Source organism: Ornithorhynchus anatinus, chromosome 8 (assembly GCF_004115215.2).
Source record: "Ornithorhynchus anatinus isolate Pmale09 chromosome 8, mOrnAna1.pri.v4, whole genome shotgun sequence".
NCBI lineage: Eukaryota > Metazoa > Chordata > Mammalia > Monotremata > Ornithorhynchidae > Ornithorhynchus > Ornithorhynchus anatinus.
This window is the reverse complement of record NC_041735.1, coordinates 2180013-2198253: the sequence shown is the minus strand read 5'-3', so window position 1 is coordinate 2198253 and position 18241 is coordinate 2180013. Positions and strand designations below refer to the sequence as shown.

Below are 18241 nucleotides of genomic sequence, written 5' to 3'. Positions count from 1 at the left end.
GCAAGCGATAGCAGTGGCAGCGGTAGTCAGGCTATTTCTCAGTGCTCACGCGACACCGGACTAAGCCACCGGGAGATACACGACAGGTGAGTCACCCCTTCCCTACCCACAAGGAGCTACCTCTAACGGAGAGGGGGTTCAAAGGTGACCACAAGGACCCCCATTGCTCACAGGGCACCCAGCGGGCACCCCCTGCCCACGCCGGATCCAGGCGGGTGGACCGAGCTCAGACTTCCCTTCCAGGAGCGGTTGCCCCATCCATGGACACCCGGGAAGTCAGCTCTGCTCTACTGCTCACTCCCTGTCAGCCCTCTGGCCGCCTCCCATTCCTCCCCGCCCTCTCCCGGGACCGGCGTTCCAAGACCCAAGGGGCAGTCGGGGCCCACCCCTCAGGAGGGGGAGCCGGGCCTCACCTCGCTGCCGTTGATTTTCTGCAGGCTAAAGTGGTTCAGTCTGAATAACACGTAGTACTTCCAGAGGGTGAAGCTGACCACGGGGTTCCCCTGGGGGTCAACGGTCAGCTGGTCAAGGCGCCGAAGCTGAGCCAGGGCGTTGAACTGCTGCAGCATGACCAGGTTGGTCTCCTTGAACTTGAGGTGCTGGAATGAGGAAGCGGAGAACGGAATCAGCCCTACCGGACGGCCCCGGCGCCGAGGGCCGAGTTCCCACAGGCCGCGCTCTCCGGCCCCCGGGGCCAGAGCCACCCGGTCTGCCCGGTGTTCCCTTCTCGGTCCGCTCAACCGCCACGACCCAAGGCGCTGGTCCCACGAGACCGGGAGCTCCTCGAGGGCAGGAATCGTTTCTGGAGAAACGGTGCGGCCTAGTGGGAAGTGTCCGGGCCTAGGAGTCAGTCCTAGGTCCCAGCTCTGCCACTTGCCTGCCGTGGGAACTTGGGAGAATCGCTCCACTTCTCCATGCCTCCATTTCCTCATCTGTAAAATGGGGATTCAATACCTGTGCTCCCTCTTAAATTGTAAACCCCATGTGGGACAGGGACCGTGTTCAACCTGATTAACTTGTAGTTACCCCAGAGCCTTGTACAGTGCTTGGCATACACCACAGTTGCAAATCACTATTACTCTCCTCTCCCAAATGCTCAGCCCAGGACTCTCCACCCAGTAAGTGCTCAGAACACACTATCGACAGGTCAGTCGGCAGCCTTGCTTGGTCCAACCCACGGCCAGATGGCCGGCCCCAACCCCCTTGGGACTGAAGCAGATGGGGAGAGATGGCAGGCTTCCAGAGAGCCACCGGGACGGGCCCATCACCTGTGGCCCCGGCAGGAGCTCACCAGGCAATTGGGGAACTTCATCTTCAACTTGGGGAGCACCTGGACGATATCATCGAACTCCACGAAGGAGAAGGAGACGGTGGAGACGGCCCCGGCGCTCAGCCCGCTCCAGGTCCGGTCCAGGCACTCCAGGGCACCAGCGCCGTATAAGGAGAGCGTGTCTGCGTCCAGCTCCACCAGGTGGTCCTCCAGGACAGGCAGGACCGGGCGCGTCCCTGCCAATTCCGGGTCCACGGATCTGGGGAAACACAAGGCCGCTTTAGAAAGGGAGGGTCCGCGCAGGCCATAAATTCCTCCTTTAACAAGCGCTTCAGAACGTCTCCTGCTCTGTTTTGGGAGTGGAAACTGGGCCCGGTGCTCTCCAAAGGCAAATTTTCACATTCGTCTGTGAAAGCCTAGATGCTTCTGAGACCGTTCTGAGACGCAGAGGTGCAGGTTGGGACTATAACCCGACCCCGCCCCAAACCTCGAAATGATCCCCTGAATCCACCAAAGAAATCCCCGTCTTAACTCAGCGAAAAAGTATGCTATCTATTCGGGATCGAATATCCCGCGCTTCCTCAGCCAGGGCCCTTAATTCCAACCCGACAGATCCCAGTGTCCGGTTTCCCCAGCTCTGCCTCCAGCGGCAACCACGGACAGCGGGAGACCGGAGGCGGGGGCCTCAACTGGACGATTACTCGGTCATTCTGACCACGCTGTCTGTCAGCAGTTCCATGACTTGTCCGTAGCATCGCGGGAGCTCCCTCTGGGCAGAGATGGTGTCTGCTGCATCTTGTTGTGGTATTTGTTAAGCATTTATTATGTGCCAGGCACTGAGCTTAGTGTTAGTGTGGATACAAGCAAATTGGGCTGGACACCATCCCTTTCCCACGCGGGACTCCCAGTCTCAATCCTCATTTTACAGATGAGGTAACTGAGGCACAGAAAAGTGAAGTGACTTGTCCAAGGTCACACAGCAGGCAAGTGGTGGAGCCAGGATTAAAACACATGACCTTGTGACTCCCAGGCCCGTGCTCTGTCCGTTACGCCATGCTGTTTCATGTTGTGCTTCCCTAAGGATTCAGTGCAGTACAGCGTTCCCCTGGGTCGCTCGGCAAATCCTATCAATCGTACTCTCTTTCTTACGGCTATCACTGCACCCCTCCGCCAGGTCGGCTCGATTCTCGTTTTGTTTTGCTGTCTTGTTTCGTTTTGTCGTCCGTCTCCCCCTTCTAAGACTGTGAGCCTGTTGTTGGGTAGGGATTGTCTCTATCTGTTGCCCAATTGTACTTTCCAAGCACTGAGTACAGTGTTCTGCACACAGTAAGCGCTCAATAAACACGAATGAAGGAAGGAATGAATTCTCCCCAGCGCCAGGCACCGGGCCCGGAACCGTCTGTCCGGGACTCGGGGCCGAGACTGCTGGCCCGGGGCGAGCCTCTTGCGGTGCCTCCGGCTCCAGAGTTGGGGCCCAAATATTTGGATGCAAATGTTCAAACCCGGGCCCGCCCCCTGCTCCTCCACCCCAACGAATGGGCTGGGCCCCTGCCCTCTGGGCACTTCCACTCTGGAGCCAGTGGGGCGTTACGGCCCTGTAGGCGGGAGCCTGGAAAAGCGTGTGGAGACAGAGCCAGGAGGGCGGATTGGGTTGTGGGCCGGGGTCATTCCTGGGGCGGGGGTCTGCAGGGATCGGCGACGGACTTCCACTGGCTTCCCGGGATGGGGGGATGGAGGGAGGAGAGGAATTCTAGGAATTCTCGGTGAAACTTTAGAAGGCCTTAGGGGAGGTGTGGGGACTGGGCTGCCCACTCCTTCCTCCTGTCTTCTTCATCTCCCTCAACTCCCTCCATGCCCCCAAGGGAGCTGGGAAGGCTTCACGGCCTGGCCCGGGGCCTGGCAACAGGCCCAGACGCCTAAGGCCTGCCTAAGCCAGAGGCAGGCTGGCAGCTCACCCGCCTCGGAGGAGGGGCAGGGCAGCGGGGAGGGAGCCAAAGGCCGGGGAGGAGCGAGGGGCCGGGCACCGGCCGTGAGGAAGATTCGCTCCCACGCACGTCGGGGCCCCCGCGGGAAAAGCACAGAGCCAACACCAACCCCCCACCCCACCCAAACCCCTCCCGGGCCCAGGCGTCGTCTCCGTCTATGGGAACGGGCCAGCCCAGAATGGGCTGGAACGCTTGGGAGGATCTTTTTTCAGCCGAGTAAGTGGGTGCCGATTCCGACAATAACTTACTTTACCCATTTCAGTTACAGCTTTCCTAGGTGTGGAAACTCATTTTCTGCCTTCTATTTTATTATAGTGGTGTTGGCTTAAGAGTCCCAGCATCGACAGTCAGGAAGTGGCCAAGAATAAACCGCCTTCACAGCCCGTATCCAATGTAAGCAAAGAAAACATTACCGCGAGTCCCAAGTACTTTCCCATAGCTGGCTGGGAAAAAGCCCGTAATCTGGTACATGAAAGCAGAGCCTACTCAGGCAGGGGGAACAGGGCTGGGCCGAGTCGCCCCGCACCCAAACCCCAGCCCCCTACCCCCGCAACCCTCCAGAGCTTCCAACCGTTCTCGTTCCCGGTGGCAATCAGGGAGGTCCAACGGGACCCATCTCCGGCCTGTGGGAGCTCCCAATCCACAAAGGCAAATTGCAGTGCAACCTTGGGCAAGTCACTTAACGTCTCTGGGCTGCAGTTTCCTCACCTGTAAAATGGGGATAGCGTCATCTGTCTCTCTCCCTCCAAACCATAAGCTCCTTGTGGGCAGGGAACACGTCTACCAACTCCGTTATATCGTACTCTCCCAAGTGCTTAGTACAATGCTCTGCACATGGTAAGCGCTCAGTGAATACCATCGATTGACTGATTGATTAGACTGTGAGCCCGGGTGCACAGGGATTGGGTCTGATCTGGTTATCCGCCCCCTACCTAAACACCCTGGGCTCCTGCGGGCCCGCTCCTCCCCAAGTCAACTGTATTTACTGAGTGCTCACTGTGTGCAGAACGCTGTACTAAGTGCTTGAGAGAGTACAGTATAACAATATCACAGAGTTGGTAGACCTTCCCCGCCCACAATGAGCTTATAGTCTAGAGGGAAAGGAATAGACTTTTTTCTTTTTTTAATGGTATTTGTTAAGCATTCACTATGTGCCGGGGACTTATACTACATCACCTTCAGGCAGGGCACGATTGAGAGGGGGGACCCCGGCTGCTCCCGACCACTGCTGGGGCCACGATAGACGGACTGGTGGTCGAGGAGCCTTCCTCCCATCACACCCACCCCCCTGGGCTGCCATGGCAACTGGTTCACACCCTCACCCTCCACGGCTCCCTGCAAAAGACAGGCAGGAGTTGGCTGGGACATCGGGCTTGCGCAGGGGATGAAGGCGTGACCGGTCCCCTTGATCAGCGTCGGGAAGGAGGGAGAGCAGGGCAAGGGAATATCCAGGTTGAGTAGTGATGAGATATTAGATCTCCCGGGGATTTGCTCCCTCTTCGTTCCCGGGCTAGAGCGAGTTACCACCTTGCAGGACTGGGCCTCGCCAGCTCAAGAGAGGAGCATTGCACGAATGATGGCACCCAGGCCGACGTGCGCCACCCTGGATCTGCTGGTTGGCCCTCCCAGCAGGCCTCTCCTCGGACTTAACCGGGCCCGGGGTCACGGTGCCACAGAACCGCTAGGAAGAGGCCCGTGACCTGGGGGGCTGCTAGCGGCTGGGGGTGTCCGGTCCCGCGGCACTGATCGGACGGCCCGGACCACCATCTCCGCACCCCCAGCCGGAGACTCAGCCCTAGGGCATCTCTGCACGATTCCGAACTGCAGGGATTCCAGATGGAGTCCTCCCGGGAGCACCTCAACAGGCTCGCTGCCTTGTCTGGGGCCCTTGCCTGATTCACCATGGAACCCTCCAGAATGCAGAGGGTGGGAAAGCCCTTCCTGGCTGCGGGGTCTCTCTTCCAGGCTCACACCTGAACTGTCCATCACCCAACTGCGGCAGACGAGGCTCCCGGTGGGCAGGGAATGGGTCACTTCTACGTCTTGTACTTCCTTACTGCTTAGTCCCGTAGGCACTCGGGGAAGCAGCACGGTGTAATGGATAGACCGTGGGTCTGGGAGTCAGAAGGTCAATCCTGACTCCGCCACTTCTCTGCTTTGTGACCTTAGGCAGGTCACCTCACTTCCCTGTACCTCAGTTACCTCATCTGTACAATGGGGAATAAGACTGCTTAGTAAAGTGTGTGGCACATAGTAAGCGCTTAATACCATAATTATCATAATTATTAATAATAATAATAATAAATACTAGTCCTCCTCTTCCTACTTCCACTACCATGACTACAGCCAGACAAGAGACACCAAGTGCAAAGGTAAGCCTTCCCCAGTGAAGCCAGCTCGAGATCAGCAGGAAACAGTTGGACGTCGTTTGGTTTTCAGGGTTAGAATGTGGTGGGGAACTAAGAATCCCAGGTAGGTTGCAGAAGGGAGCCTCCAATCCCTCCCGCTGACGGGTACCTAGCTCGGACTGTGGAATGCCAGACCCGGGAGAAGGCCACGGAGCACTAGGGGCTGCTCAGTGACATCCTGAGCCATACAAAAGTGACTGTCACCATCACTTCGCCCCACGCTGGGGCTGCCACTAATCAAGTCCGGTCTCGTGGAAGAATTTCTGGGGAGCAGACGTGGCTTCTAGGGATGGGGGCCAGCCGGCCGAGGCGGCCTGGAGGGGCTGCGTCCGCATGGTAACGAAGAGCCGGGCACCGGCTTCAGACCCCTTAAGCCTATTCCACTCGGCCCGCTCGAGGACGCGACAGGGACCGAAAGCCAACCTGACGATCCCCTTGGAAACGTTTTCCGTTCCGCGGGCCGGGGCATCAGCGAGGGGCCGAGGCTCCCTCACACCTAGGTCCCCAGTCGTCAGAGACTGCGCTGGGGAAGCTCGCAACCCAGGTCACATCTCCTCCAAGAGGTCTTCCCCCATTAAGCCCTCTTTTCCCCGGTTCCCTCTCCCTTCCGCATCGTCGATGCGCTTGGATCTGTGGCCTTTGGGCTTTTGATATTCGCTCCACCCTCAACCCCCTGGCACTTATGTATATATCTTTAAATCACATATTATAAATTACTTATTAATATTAACATCTGTCTCCCCCCCCCAGACTGTAAACTCGTTGTGGGCAGAGAACCTGAGTACCAACTCTTATATCTTCCCAACTGCCTTGACCTTGGGCAAATCACTTCACTTCTCTGAGCCTCAGTTACCTCATCTGTAAAATGGGAATCGAGGCTGTGAGCGCCATGTGGGACAAGGACTAGGTCCAACCCGATTCCCTCGTATCCACCCCAGCAGTAAGTACGGTGCCTAGCACACAGTAAGCACTAAACAAATGCCATAATTATTATTATTACAGTGCTTGGCACAAAGTAAGTGCTTAGCAAATGCTACAATATTAGTAGTCATAGCATTATGTACACGACTGGCCCTCGGGAAAGGCTTCTGATTGATTTTTTGATTGAATGGAGGAGCCCAGCTCCAGAGAATGATGGTTCCGAAGACTAGTCCTCCACTGCAGTCCCCTCAACCTGACATCACCAGCCCTTGATGCAGGCACACGACAAGGCCACTGGCTGCTGACTGGCTACCCCCAGCCCGGCCACCCAGCAGCCGATGGGCCGCTAGGCCTGAAGAGCAGTCGGAGAGCCAGGGAGAGGCCTAGAGTGGGGGAAGTGGCTTGGCATGAGCTAGGCTGAGGTTGGCAGAGCTGGGTCCCTGATGGCCAGGGCTCTTCCTGCCCTTAGAGGACTGGGCGGGAGAGGCAGCAGCTCTGGCATTTCCCCACGTAGTCCTCTTCCTCAGGGCAGTGAACTTGGCCCAGGTTTCCCCACAGGTCAGTTCTGGGTCGCCCGGTCCTGGACCGCCAGATTCTCTCGGCCAATCGGAATTCCTCGGGGGGCAGGAGGGCTGGGTCACACGGGTCGGCCATCAGCCGAGGCGCAGATCCAGCCGAGCCCTGGGGCGGGGTCACCGCAATCGCCGCCCCGGTCCCCCCACGTTACCCTCCGGTGACAAGCCCCGGATGCTTCCCCTAAGCCAATAGGAAGGGGCCAGATCCAGCAGCAGAGCTTCCTGGACGCCCCGAACCTGGCCCAGCCCCAGAGGGCAGAAGTGGCGCTGGCGGGTTGCAGGCTCACTGGGTTTCCATTTTAGAGCCCGGAAAGAAAGACTGGTGCTAGCATTTTCCTCTTTTTCCTTCACTTTAAAGGGAAAAAACCTCAAGTAGAATAAATTGTGATTATTGATGTTGGCAGTAAACTACGAGTGACATGAAAAATACTAAAATAATACCAGAAATTGTCTTATATTCACCAAGTGAGGGATAAAATGCAGTTTAAGAACTGTAACTGTTAAAATAACACAGGTGCAGCGGGTCACTGAACGGCGGTCTGACGCTTGGGTTTCGGGAAGCGTTTCCAACGGCCCGGGCTCTTACAATAACAGTGATGGGATTTATGAAGTGCTTACTCTGTGCCAAGCCCTGTGTTTGGCGCTGGGGTTGAATCAAGAGAGTTGCAACAGGCCCAGGCCCTGGCCCACGTGAGGCTTCCAGTCTAGAAGGGAGGGAAGACCAGTACTGTCATTCCATTTTCCAGAGGTGGCCCAGGAAGGTTAAGTCAGTTGCGGAAGGTCACAGAGCAGGCAAGTGACAGCCCCGTGGCTCTTCCCGCTAGGCCGAACTGGACTGATTCGCTCCCCAAAACATTCCTGTAAGGAGAACTAGCACTGGCCTTGGTGCCTGCCACCCAATCTTGGCACCATCCCCGCTTACTGTTTGGCCTTTTGGGTCCACGTATGCCGGCCCCAGAGACTTCCTCAGAGAGTCTCCTCAGAGCTGGGGCTCCAGTTCCTTGACACTTTTCTGGGGTCACCCCCAAATCGCCGCTCAGACTCTTGAGTTTCAAAATAGCCCAAGCGGGGCACACAAAAGATAAAAATAGATTCGCCCTTCAGAGAAGCTACCTTCTCTACAAAAATACCGTCGTTAATCGAAAGAAGCCCGATTCTACATAATATACCCAAAAGAGCTGGGGGGGCGGTGCCTTTGGAAGGGTTTTCCATCTCAGGCCATCCCAGAGTAACCACTTGAAAAACAGACCCAAAATATTTATCCTCACAAAGTCTCAAAATATATCGCCCAACTTGGGCACAGAGCACCTGAGAATTAACATCTCCCCTTCAGGGGGATTATGGGTTTTACCAAGAGGTCTGGGTGATTTCTTTGGGCAAACAGAATGTGGCACTGACCTCCCAAACCTCTTATTAAAAGCATTGCCCCATACGGCTCCGCTTCCCGAAGAAAAGCTGGATTTATGCAAGACGCGTTTTGTGCTGGCAATTTTGAAATGGAGTGTCTTTCCATGAAATAATGTTTCCAGGGTCCTCATGGCAGCGTAAGGAAACACAAATCCTTGAGGCTTATCTGACCCCCAAGCCCAGCGTCTCTGGAGCAAAAAGCTGCCATGACCCTATATGGTATTTCTTTTCCTTCACTCTCCTTTTCTCGCCTCTCCAGGAATGAGGAGTCTCAGTCCCCTGAAAGACAGCTCGGAAGGGGTGTGTTCGCTGTGTGAGACCAAATGGCTCCTCTAGCGGTTTTCTCCCCTCCCGCCCAGCCTGGGGTGGTTTCACTCCATGCCACTGATCACTTCGGGGCGGGGTGGGGGTGCTGAGAGGGGCTTCCCCCCAAGATCGGACTGAACTCCCCATCCCTGGACTCCAAGCCCCGGTGGGGTCCTGCCATCCGCTGGGCTCCAGTTCCCCATCCCCGCTCCCCGGCCCGGCCAGGTGCCGCTCCCGGCCGGGCCCCTGGCTCAGCTGAGGGGAAACGGACAGAGGTTTCGAGAGCTGGCCAACTCCTCAGGACCACTCCCCGGGGAGAAAGCTAGTTTTAAACCGCCTGCCAATCACTCACCTGATGACATCAGCTGGACCGCAGTCAATTACTGGGGAGGAATTGGCCAAGGAGGTGGGAGCCAAAAGAGTTGGCAAACCACTCCCCGTCGAGCCAGGAAGTAACGGGGAGAGACCTCGCCTGGCCAGGGGAAGGGAAGTGTTGGAAGCCCAGATGACAGCCCGGGGACTGTGGACCTCAGGGGACCTGCTCCAGGAAGCATAGGGTTTCCTGGTGACGGGAGCCCCTGGGTTTAGGCAAAGAACAAGCACGTGATGAGGGGTGATCTCGTTTAACCTTCCCCGGCTCAACCGCCGCTGCCGCCGAAGCTCTGATCCGAGAAGGCGCCGGCTCTCTGCTCGCAACCAGAGCCGGGGACCTCGTGACCTGTGTGTGGGCATTGGAGCTGGAGGCCCCGAGTGGGGTCCACACCCCTAGGCGAATCTCTACGGACACCGAGACGTTAGCGTGAAATCAGGGGTGAGGCGGGGGACTCGGGGAGGGATCCGTGACCCTTCCTGATGTATGGGATGGCGGAGAACCAGAAGAGAGAGGACAAAGCCTTTCCCTTCGGCCCCTTCTTGCTGGGTGGACTTCGGAAGACCGTAAGCTCCCTCTAGACTGTAAATTCGTTGTGGGCAGGGAATGTGTCTGTTTATTGTTATACTGAACTCTCCCAAGCGCTTAGTACAGTGCTCTGCACACAGTAAGTGCTCAATAAATATGATGGAATGAATGGAAGCTTTCTGGAGCAGAAACTTTTAAGTTTTTCAGGAGAAATATCTGACCCACTGGCTTTAGGGGGCTCAATCAGTTTTCTCCACACCGACATTTATCCTTGCTCCTCTCCCTCTACACCCCAGCTCATACACTTTACTGGACCCGAGCTCATGCACTTTTCTTGATCACAACCACTCACTATGACTTGTTTTCATCTTGTCCCCAGACTCTTGCTCGAGCAGTCCCTTCTACCTAGAACTTCTTTTACCTTGACATCCGGCAGACCACTACTCTCCCCATCTTCACAGCCCTTCTGAAACAGGGGGCCTTGCCCGACTCATTCATTCAATCATTTTTATGGAGCGCTTACTGTGTGTGGAGCACTGGACTAAGCGCTTGGAAAGTCCAATTTGGCAACCAATAGAGACAATGCCTACCCAACGGGCTCACAGTCTAGAAGGGAGGAGACAACAAAACAAAACAAAGCAAGAGGACAGGCAACACTCCTCTTGCCATCCTACATCCCCACTTATTATGATGGCATTTTTTAAGTGCTTACTACATCAAGCGCTGTTCTAAGCGCCGGGGTAGATACAAGTTAATCAGATAGGACCCAGTCCCCGACCCTCACGGGGCTCACGGTCTAAGTAGGAGGGAGAACAGTGCCGAATCCTCATTTTACAGATGAAGAAACTGAGGCTCAGGGAAGTTAAGTGACTTGCCCAGATCACACAACAGGCAGCTGGTAGAGCTGGGATTAGAACCCAGGTGGTCTGACTTCCAGGTCCATGGTCCTTTCACTAGGCCACGCAGCTTCCCATCTACTAACATTATTATTATTATTATTATTACTACAGCACCTACACATTTGAGTCCTAACCCACTAAGCACAGAGGTGCTTGCCCAACACCACTTGGGAACATCGCCTTATCTACCGTCATATCTGTCTCCCCTCACTAGAAAAGCAGCATGCCGTACTGGAGAAGCCGCATGGCGTAGGGGATAGAGCACGGGCCTGGGGATCAGAAGCAGCGTGGCTCAGTGGAAAGATCACGGGATTGGGAGTCAGAGGTCATGGGTTCGAATCCCGGCTCTGCCACTTCTCAGCTGTGTGACTGTGGGCAAGTCATTTAACTTCTCTGTTCCTCAGTTACCTCATCTGTAAAATGGGGATTAAGACTGTGAGCCTCATGTGGGACAACCTGATTACCCTGCGTACCCCAGCGCTTAGAACAGTGCTCTGCACATAGTAAGCGCTTAATAAATACCAACATTATTATTATTATCAGAAGGTCACGGGTTCTAATCCCAACTCTGCCACTTTGCTGTGTGACCTTCGGCAAGTCACTTTACTTCTTTACCTCAGTTACCTCCCCTGTAAAATGGGGATTGAGACCGTGAGCCCCCTGTAGGACAGAGACTCCGTCCAACCTGATTAGCTTGTATCCACCTCAGCGCTTAGTACAGAGCCTGGCACCTAGAAAGCACTTAACAAATACCACAGTAATAATAATTATTAGTAGTAGTAGTTTGAAAGCTCCATGAGGGCAGAGATGAAAAGCACTTTGGCCTGGTGGATAGAGCACAGGCCTGGAAGTCAGAAGGATCTGGGTTCTAATCCTGGTTCTGCCACCTGTCTGCTGTGTGACCTTGGGGAAGTCACTTCACTTCTCGGGGCCTCAGCGACCTCATCCGTAAAATGGGGATTAAGACTGTGAGCCCCATATGGGACATGGACCGTGTTCAACCTGATTATCTTGTATCTAGCCCAGCGCAGTACAGTGCCTAGCACATAGTAAGCACTGCAGCGTGGCTTAGTGGAAAGAGCACGGGTTTGGGAGTCAGAGAACGTGGATTCTAATCCCGGCTCTGCCGCTTGACAGCTGGGTGACTTTGGGCAAGTCACTTCACTTCTCTGTGCCTCATCAATAAAACAGGGATTAAGACTGTGAGCCCCACATGGAGCAACCTGATTACCTTGTATCTACCCCAGCGTTTAGACCAGTGCTTGGCACATAGTAAGCACTTAACAAATACCATCATTATTATCATTACAAAAAAGGGTGGGGGGGATGGCGGGAGGATCACGTCTACTACCTCTACTGAACTCTTTCAAGTGCTCAGAATGGTACTCTGTCCAGAGTTAGTGCTCAATAAATATTACTGACTGATTATTGATTTTTGTAAAGCACCTGCGGTCAGCCGGTGGGTGGGCCCGACTCCACTCAGACAGTACCGGCTCACCCGCCCCCGCCGGGTCCGAGCTCTAGATCCCACCCACGCCCCCGGGGTCCGGGGCCACTTACTCTGCCTCCTCTGGGTCGGGGTGGGCTGCGCCGCCCTCCCCTGGGCCGGGCTCTTGCGGGGCTGGGCCTTTGCCATCGGGCTCGGGACGGGGGTCGCCGGTGGATCGCTGCTGCTGGATGTCCCACTGGCGGGCCACGTGGCAGATCGTTAACCGTTTCTTCTCCTGGAAGAGAGAGAGAGAGGCCAGTCAGAGGTTAGAACCTTCCTCTACTAGGGATTCACCACGGCGGGACCCCCTGCCGCTGCCAGACAGCCCACCTGAAACGGGCCAGGGTGGGCGGCGCAAATGGCGGGCACCGAGCCACCCAGGTGAGAGTCCAGCCTCCTGCCTCTGGCAGACGTCCCCCATCGCACCCCAGCCGAATGCCTATCCTGTACAGGAGGACCAAGCTGGCCCTGCCTGAGAGGTCATCAGCAACCAAAGGAAGTCGGTGCCCGCTCTCAGCGGGAGGAGGCCCAGGGCCTGGGAAACTAGTGACCAAAAGGGAGAGAGACAACTGCCCACTCAGCTCCTCCCCGGCCCCTAACTCCTAACCCCTAACCGACCGTCAAACTGAACTCAGACCCTGATCTGCAGCCCCAATTTCCTTCCGCCCCGACAGCCACAGGACTGTGTTGGGACCCTGGAGGTTTCTCTGTGGATGCGTCGAGCTCCGCCCTTCTGTGTCATCGCCGGCCACCTCTGAACGTGGCAAGGGGGTCTCAGAACACAGTTGAGGGTAGAGGTCAGGGGCCAAACAACTGCCAAGAACTAGAGGCGGGAGCGGTTTGATGTCCAGTCAGAGCTTCCAGGCTCGGACCCACTGCCAGCCTTGCCGGGGGGAGGCGCGGAGAAGGGAGTAGGGCAAGGGCCACAGCTCGGGGAAGGCATCTGAAGGGTGGAGGTTGAAGTGGAAGCTGCACGTTTAAATCACTCCCCTACTGCCCAGAATGCTATAAGAGAAACAGCGTGGCCTAGAGGAAAGAGCCCGGGCCTGGGAGACAGCAGGACCTGGCTTCCATTCCCGGCTCTCCCAACCGCTTGCTGTGTGGGAACTTGGGCAAGTCCCTTCACTTCTCTGTGCCTCAGTTTCCTCAATTATAAAATGGGGATACCTGTTCTCTCCCCTACTTAGGCTGTGAGCCCCATGCGGGGTAGGGACTGTTTCTGACCTAATTATACTTGTGCCTCCCCAGCACTTAGAACAGCACTTGACACATAGTAAGTGCTTAACAAATACCATAAAAATAAATAAATGTGCCCCTGGAGATACTAGTTTTGGGGAGTAATGTGATCACCAGCCCCCAGAAGGGTGGTTCTGGGGCTCACCGGGGCTCCTTACCATGCACTTGCCCATGGGACCTGCCCCATTTGCCCCACCACTTCCTCATCCCTCTCCAGGGTTGACAGGAAGATGCTCACAAAATAGGGGATGGGCTTCTCCGCCCTGGCAGTGCCATCCGAGCAATTGCACGGGCGGAGAGCAGCCGACTGAAAAAGCGAGCCTCCGGCACCTTCTGCTCCCGGTGACTAACTCTCCCATCCACCCTGGGCCCGGCCTACACCTGCCTTCCGGGTTTGACACGTCAGGGTGTTAATTCCTGGCGTGTGCACGGAGGTGAGGGTGGCAGGGAATCTGGGATTAGAAGAGCGGGATGGATGTCAGCACTTGGAGCTGGAAGGCACGTCAACTGATTTAATTGGAGGCCTTGGGTGAAGAATCAATTTTACGAGGTTGGGGAGGATCCAGGCAGTTGTGTAGCAAGCTTTGGAAAGAAGTCTCTGTATGGGGGCGTGTGTCTTGTCAGCGTGACTGTTTGTATGTAAAAGTGTGAGTATGTGTGTGTGTGTGTATATACACTGCTTTTGTGGGGACAACTGGATTTTTTAAATAGTGAAAGCCTCAGTTACCCTGCCTGTTATTACTCCACATTCCCACTCTGCAGGGCTGGATTTGCTTCCGAATTATTCTTAAATGGCGAATCTCCGAAGGAGACTGTAATTTCAGCCTGTTTGTTGCCTTTGACCTAAATAAAATGAGCCTGGTCTGTCCCTCTCAGCACTATGCTGGGCCCGGGTGGGCTTCCACGTGATCGGGGGGAGGGTCGGGCCCCCGCACCCCGAGCCCCCGGCCCCGGCACACCAGGACCCGTGGAACCGCGTGAGCACGTGGCGGTGACGTCACCCCCCACGAACAGCCAGGGAGTTAATTCAAGGTCAGTTTCTGCCGACACCCCACCTTCAAGTCAAGCTGTTACAGGAAAAACCTTCAGAGTTAAGAGCGGGCAGGCGTGTTGCAACAGGGAAGAAGGTTCAGGTTTCGAGGGAGGGTTTGGGGGCCTGACATTTTTGACCTTTAGCAATTTTTACTGCGCGGAGTTTCCCCTCGCCCCTGGGGCCCTGGCCAGTATCGGCTCAGGTGGGAGGGCCAGAATAGGTTTCTCCTGCTGCTTCCCTTTGCCTCCCACCCTCAGCCCCCTCCCCGAGCTTGGGTGGCCTGGTACCGCACGCCGGGAGAGTCAGACTCTGGCCCGAGGTCCACGCTGGATTTTCAGAGACCCATCTGAACCTTTCTCATGGGTTTCCGAGGGCCAGAAGGAGACCACTGGGTGTCTCCTGGGGGATGCAATAATAACAATAATAATGTTGGTATTTGTTAAGCGCTATGTGCCGAGCACTGTTCTAAGCGCTGGGGTAGACACAGGGGAATCAGGATGTCTCCCCCTCCCTCTCTCTTTGTCCCTTCCCCAAGGCCAGGGCAAGCCATTACCCATTTCCTTCTTATGCCCATCTGCCAGCAACGTCCTCACTGTTTCACTCCGTTCTCACTCCCGCCCTGCCCCTTCAACCTGATCTTTAGGGAAGCGCCCTTCCCGGCCGAGGCACTTTTCTTTCCCTTATGCTCCCGCTCTCTGACATCGTCCGCACCCGGCTTTCGCTCTCACCCACTGTGGGGATCTCCGATTGATTGCGTCCCGTGCCGGGTTGGCCCGTGCTCTCTTTCTGATTGGCTGCGGAGTGCAGGCCATCCCCATTACGGCACCTCCGTTGCCCCAGCAGTGGTATTTATGGAGCACTAGGTGCAGAACACTGTACTAAGCACTTGGGAGAGAACAATAGTTTAAAACTTTAGGGCTGCCGCTGGCTGTGGGGCGACTTGGAGGCTGGGGAACACTCTCACCGAGCTGTGCGTCTAGTCATAATCATGATAATTGTAGTGTTGATGAAGCACTTGACTGTGTGTTAAACACTGGGGCGGATACCAGGTAATCAGGTCGGGTACAGCCCCTGTCCCACACCCTGCGGGGATTTTAGCGTTTAGAGAACAGTGCTTGGCACATAGTAAGTGATTAACAAGTACTATAATTTTTCTTATCTCCATTTTATAGATGAGGACACTAAGGTCAGGTGATTTGGCAGAGCCTAAGGGCTTGGGTCTCTTGACTCCTAACCCTGAGCTCTTTCCATCAGACCACACTGTCCCCTGCCTCCCAGTTTGTTTCTGGCCCAAACTAACCTGGCAGGCCCCTGTCCCAAATAAACCCTACTCTCAGGTTGTCCACGTGTTGCCTCTGCCCGCCGGCCCACCCGCCCTCGGTCCTGGGGCTCCCTCAGATCTGAGAAGCAGCGTAGTCTAGTGGATAGAGCATGGGTCTGAGAGCCAGAGGACCTGGGTTCTAATCCTGGCACTGCCACTCATCTGCTGTGTGACTAGGGGCAAGTCACTTCACCTCTCTGTGCCTCAGTTACCTCAGCTGTAAAATGGGGATTGAGGTTTTGATGTCTGTCTCCCCCCCCTTCCAGACTGTAAGCCCGATGTAGGAAAGCCCCCTTTCCCCTCCCTTTCCCTCTGCTCCTCCTCCTCTCCCTTCCCCTCCCCTCAGCACTGTGCTCGTCCGCTCATTTGTGTATATTTTTATTACCCTATTTATTTTGTTAATGAGATGTACATTCTTGATTCTATTTAGTGTTATTGTAGGCAGGGATTGTCTCTATTGCTGAATTGTACTTTCCAAGCGCTTAGTAGAGAAGCAGCGTGGCTCAGTGGAAAGAACCCGGGCTTGGGAGTCAGAGGTCATGGGTTCGTATCCTGTCTCTGCCCCTTGTCAGCTGTGTGACTGTGGGCAAGTCCCTTCACTTCTCTGTGCCTCAGTTCCCTCATCTGTAAAATGGGGATGAAGACTGTGACCCTCACGTGGGACAACTTCATTCCCCTGTATCTACCCCAGCGCTTAGAACAGTGCTCTGCACGTAGTAAGCGCTTAACAAATACCAACATTATTAATAAGCACTTAACAAATACCTCAATAAAAAAAAATCTGCTGCCAGGGTCTGGGGCAGCAGAAGGGGTGATGTCTTCCATCTTGCCCCCTTCTATCTTACCTCGCTGATTTCCTACTACAACCCAGCATATTCACTTCACTCCTCTAATACCAATTTATTGGTGAACTCATTCGCTCCCACGGCTTCAACTATCATCCCTACGTAGATGACACACAAATCTACATCTCTGCCCCTGTCCTCTCCCCCTCCCTTCAGGCTCGTATCTCCTCCTGCCTCCGGGGCGTCTCTACCTGGATCTCTGCCCGCCACCTAAAACTCAACATGACCAAAACTGAGCTCCTCATCTTCCCTCCCAAGCCCTGTCCTCTTCCTGATTTCCTTTTCACTGTGGATGGTACGACCACCCTTCCCGTCTCTCAAGCCCACAACCTTGGTGACATCCTTAACTTGGCTCTCTCATTCACCCCACACAGCCAATCCGTCACCAAGACCTCCAGTCTCACCTTAATAATATCGCCAAGATCCGCCCCTTCCTCTCCATCCAAACGGCTATCTTACTGGTACGGGCTCTCGTAAAATCCCGGCTAGATTACTGTGTCAGCCTTCTCTCTGATCTCCCTTCCTTCTCTCTCTCCCCACTCCAGTCTATTCTTCCCTCCGCTGCCCGGCTCATCTTCCTGCAGAAACACTCTGGGCATGTCACTCCCCTTCTTAAAAACCTCCGGTGGTTGCCTATCAACCTCCAACCTCCGCACAAAACAAAAACTCCTCACTCTAGGCTTCAAGGCTGTCCATCCCCTTGCCCCCTCCTACGTCTCCTCCCTTCTCTCTTTCTACTGCCCACCCCGCACCCTCCGCTCCTCCGCCGCCCACCTCCTCACCGTCGCCCGTTCTCGCCTATCCCGCCGTCGACCCCTGGGCCACGTCCTCCCGCTGTCCTGGAATGCCCTCCCTCCTCACCTCCACCAAACTAACTCTCTTCCCCTCTTCAAAGCCCTACTGAGAGCTCACCTCCTCCGAGAGGCCTTCCCAGACTGAGCTTCCCCTTTTCCCTCTGCTCCCTCTCTGCCCCCCTCTTCACCTCCCCTCAGCTAAGCGCCCTTCCCCCCCTTTCCCTCTGCTCCTCCTCCTCTCCCTTCCCCACCCCTCAGCGCTGTGCTCGTCCGCTCATTTGTGTATATTTTTATTACCCTATTTATTTTGTTAATGAGCTGTACATCCTTGATTCTATTTATTGTTATTGCTTTTGTCCGTCTCCCCCAGTTAGACTGTAAGCCTGTCAGTGGGCAGGGATTGTCTCTATCTGTTGCCAAACTGTACATTCCAAGCGCTTAGTACAGTGCTCTGCACATAGTAAACGCTCAATAAATACTATTGAATGAATGAATGTACTTCAATCTTGTCTATCTCACCTCCAACCCTGCCTCTGGCCTGGTACTCCTTCCTCCTTCACATCTGACAGAAAAACACTCTCTTCTCATGCAAAGCTTAATTAAAAATCACACCTCCTCCAAGCAGCCTTACCTGACTAAGCCTTCTCCCACTTTCAGGCTCTTCTCCCACTCCCTTCTGCGTCGCCCTTGCACTCGGATTTGCACCCTTTATTCACCCCACCCTTAGCCCCATAGCACTTAAATGCATATCCAAAATTCATTTATTTATCTTGAAGTCTGTCTGCCCCCCTAGACTGTAAGCTCTCTGTGAGCAGGGAATGCAACTATCAACTCTGTCATACTGTTCTTTCCCA

The 18241-nt window shown here is 55.1% G+C and overlaps 1 protein-coding gene across 3 annotated transcripts in view; it reads right to left on the bottom strand.

Moving 5' to 3' along the window:
• Positions 1-18241, bottom strand: part of LRRC49 (leucine rich repeat containing 49) — a 91196-nt gene that overhangs the window by 15088 nt on the left and 57867 nt on the right. For all 3 annotated transcript variants that reach the window (XM_029070647.2, XM_029070648.2, XM_029070649.2), the window contains 3 exons: positions 12230-12393; positions 1292-1529; positions 414-599 (listed from right to left, as the gene is read on the bottom strand). In XM_029070647.2, coding sequence (XP_028926480.1) covers positions 414-599; positions 1292-1529; positions 12230-12393 — 588 coding nt within the window. The remainder of the gene's footprint in view (positions 1-413; positions 600-1291; positions 1530-12229; positions 12394-18241) is intronic.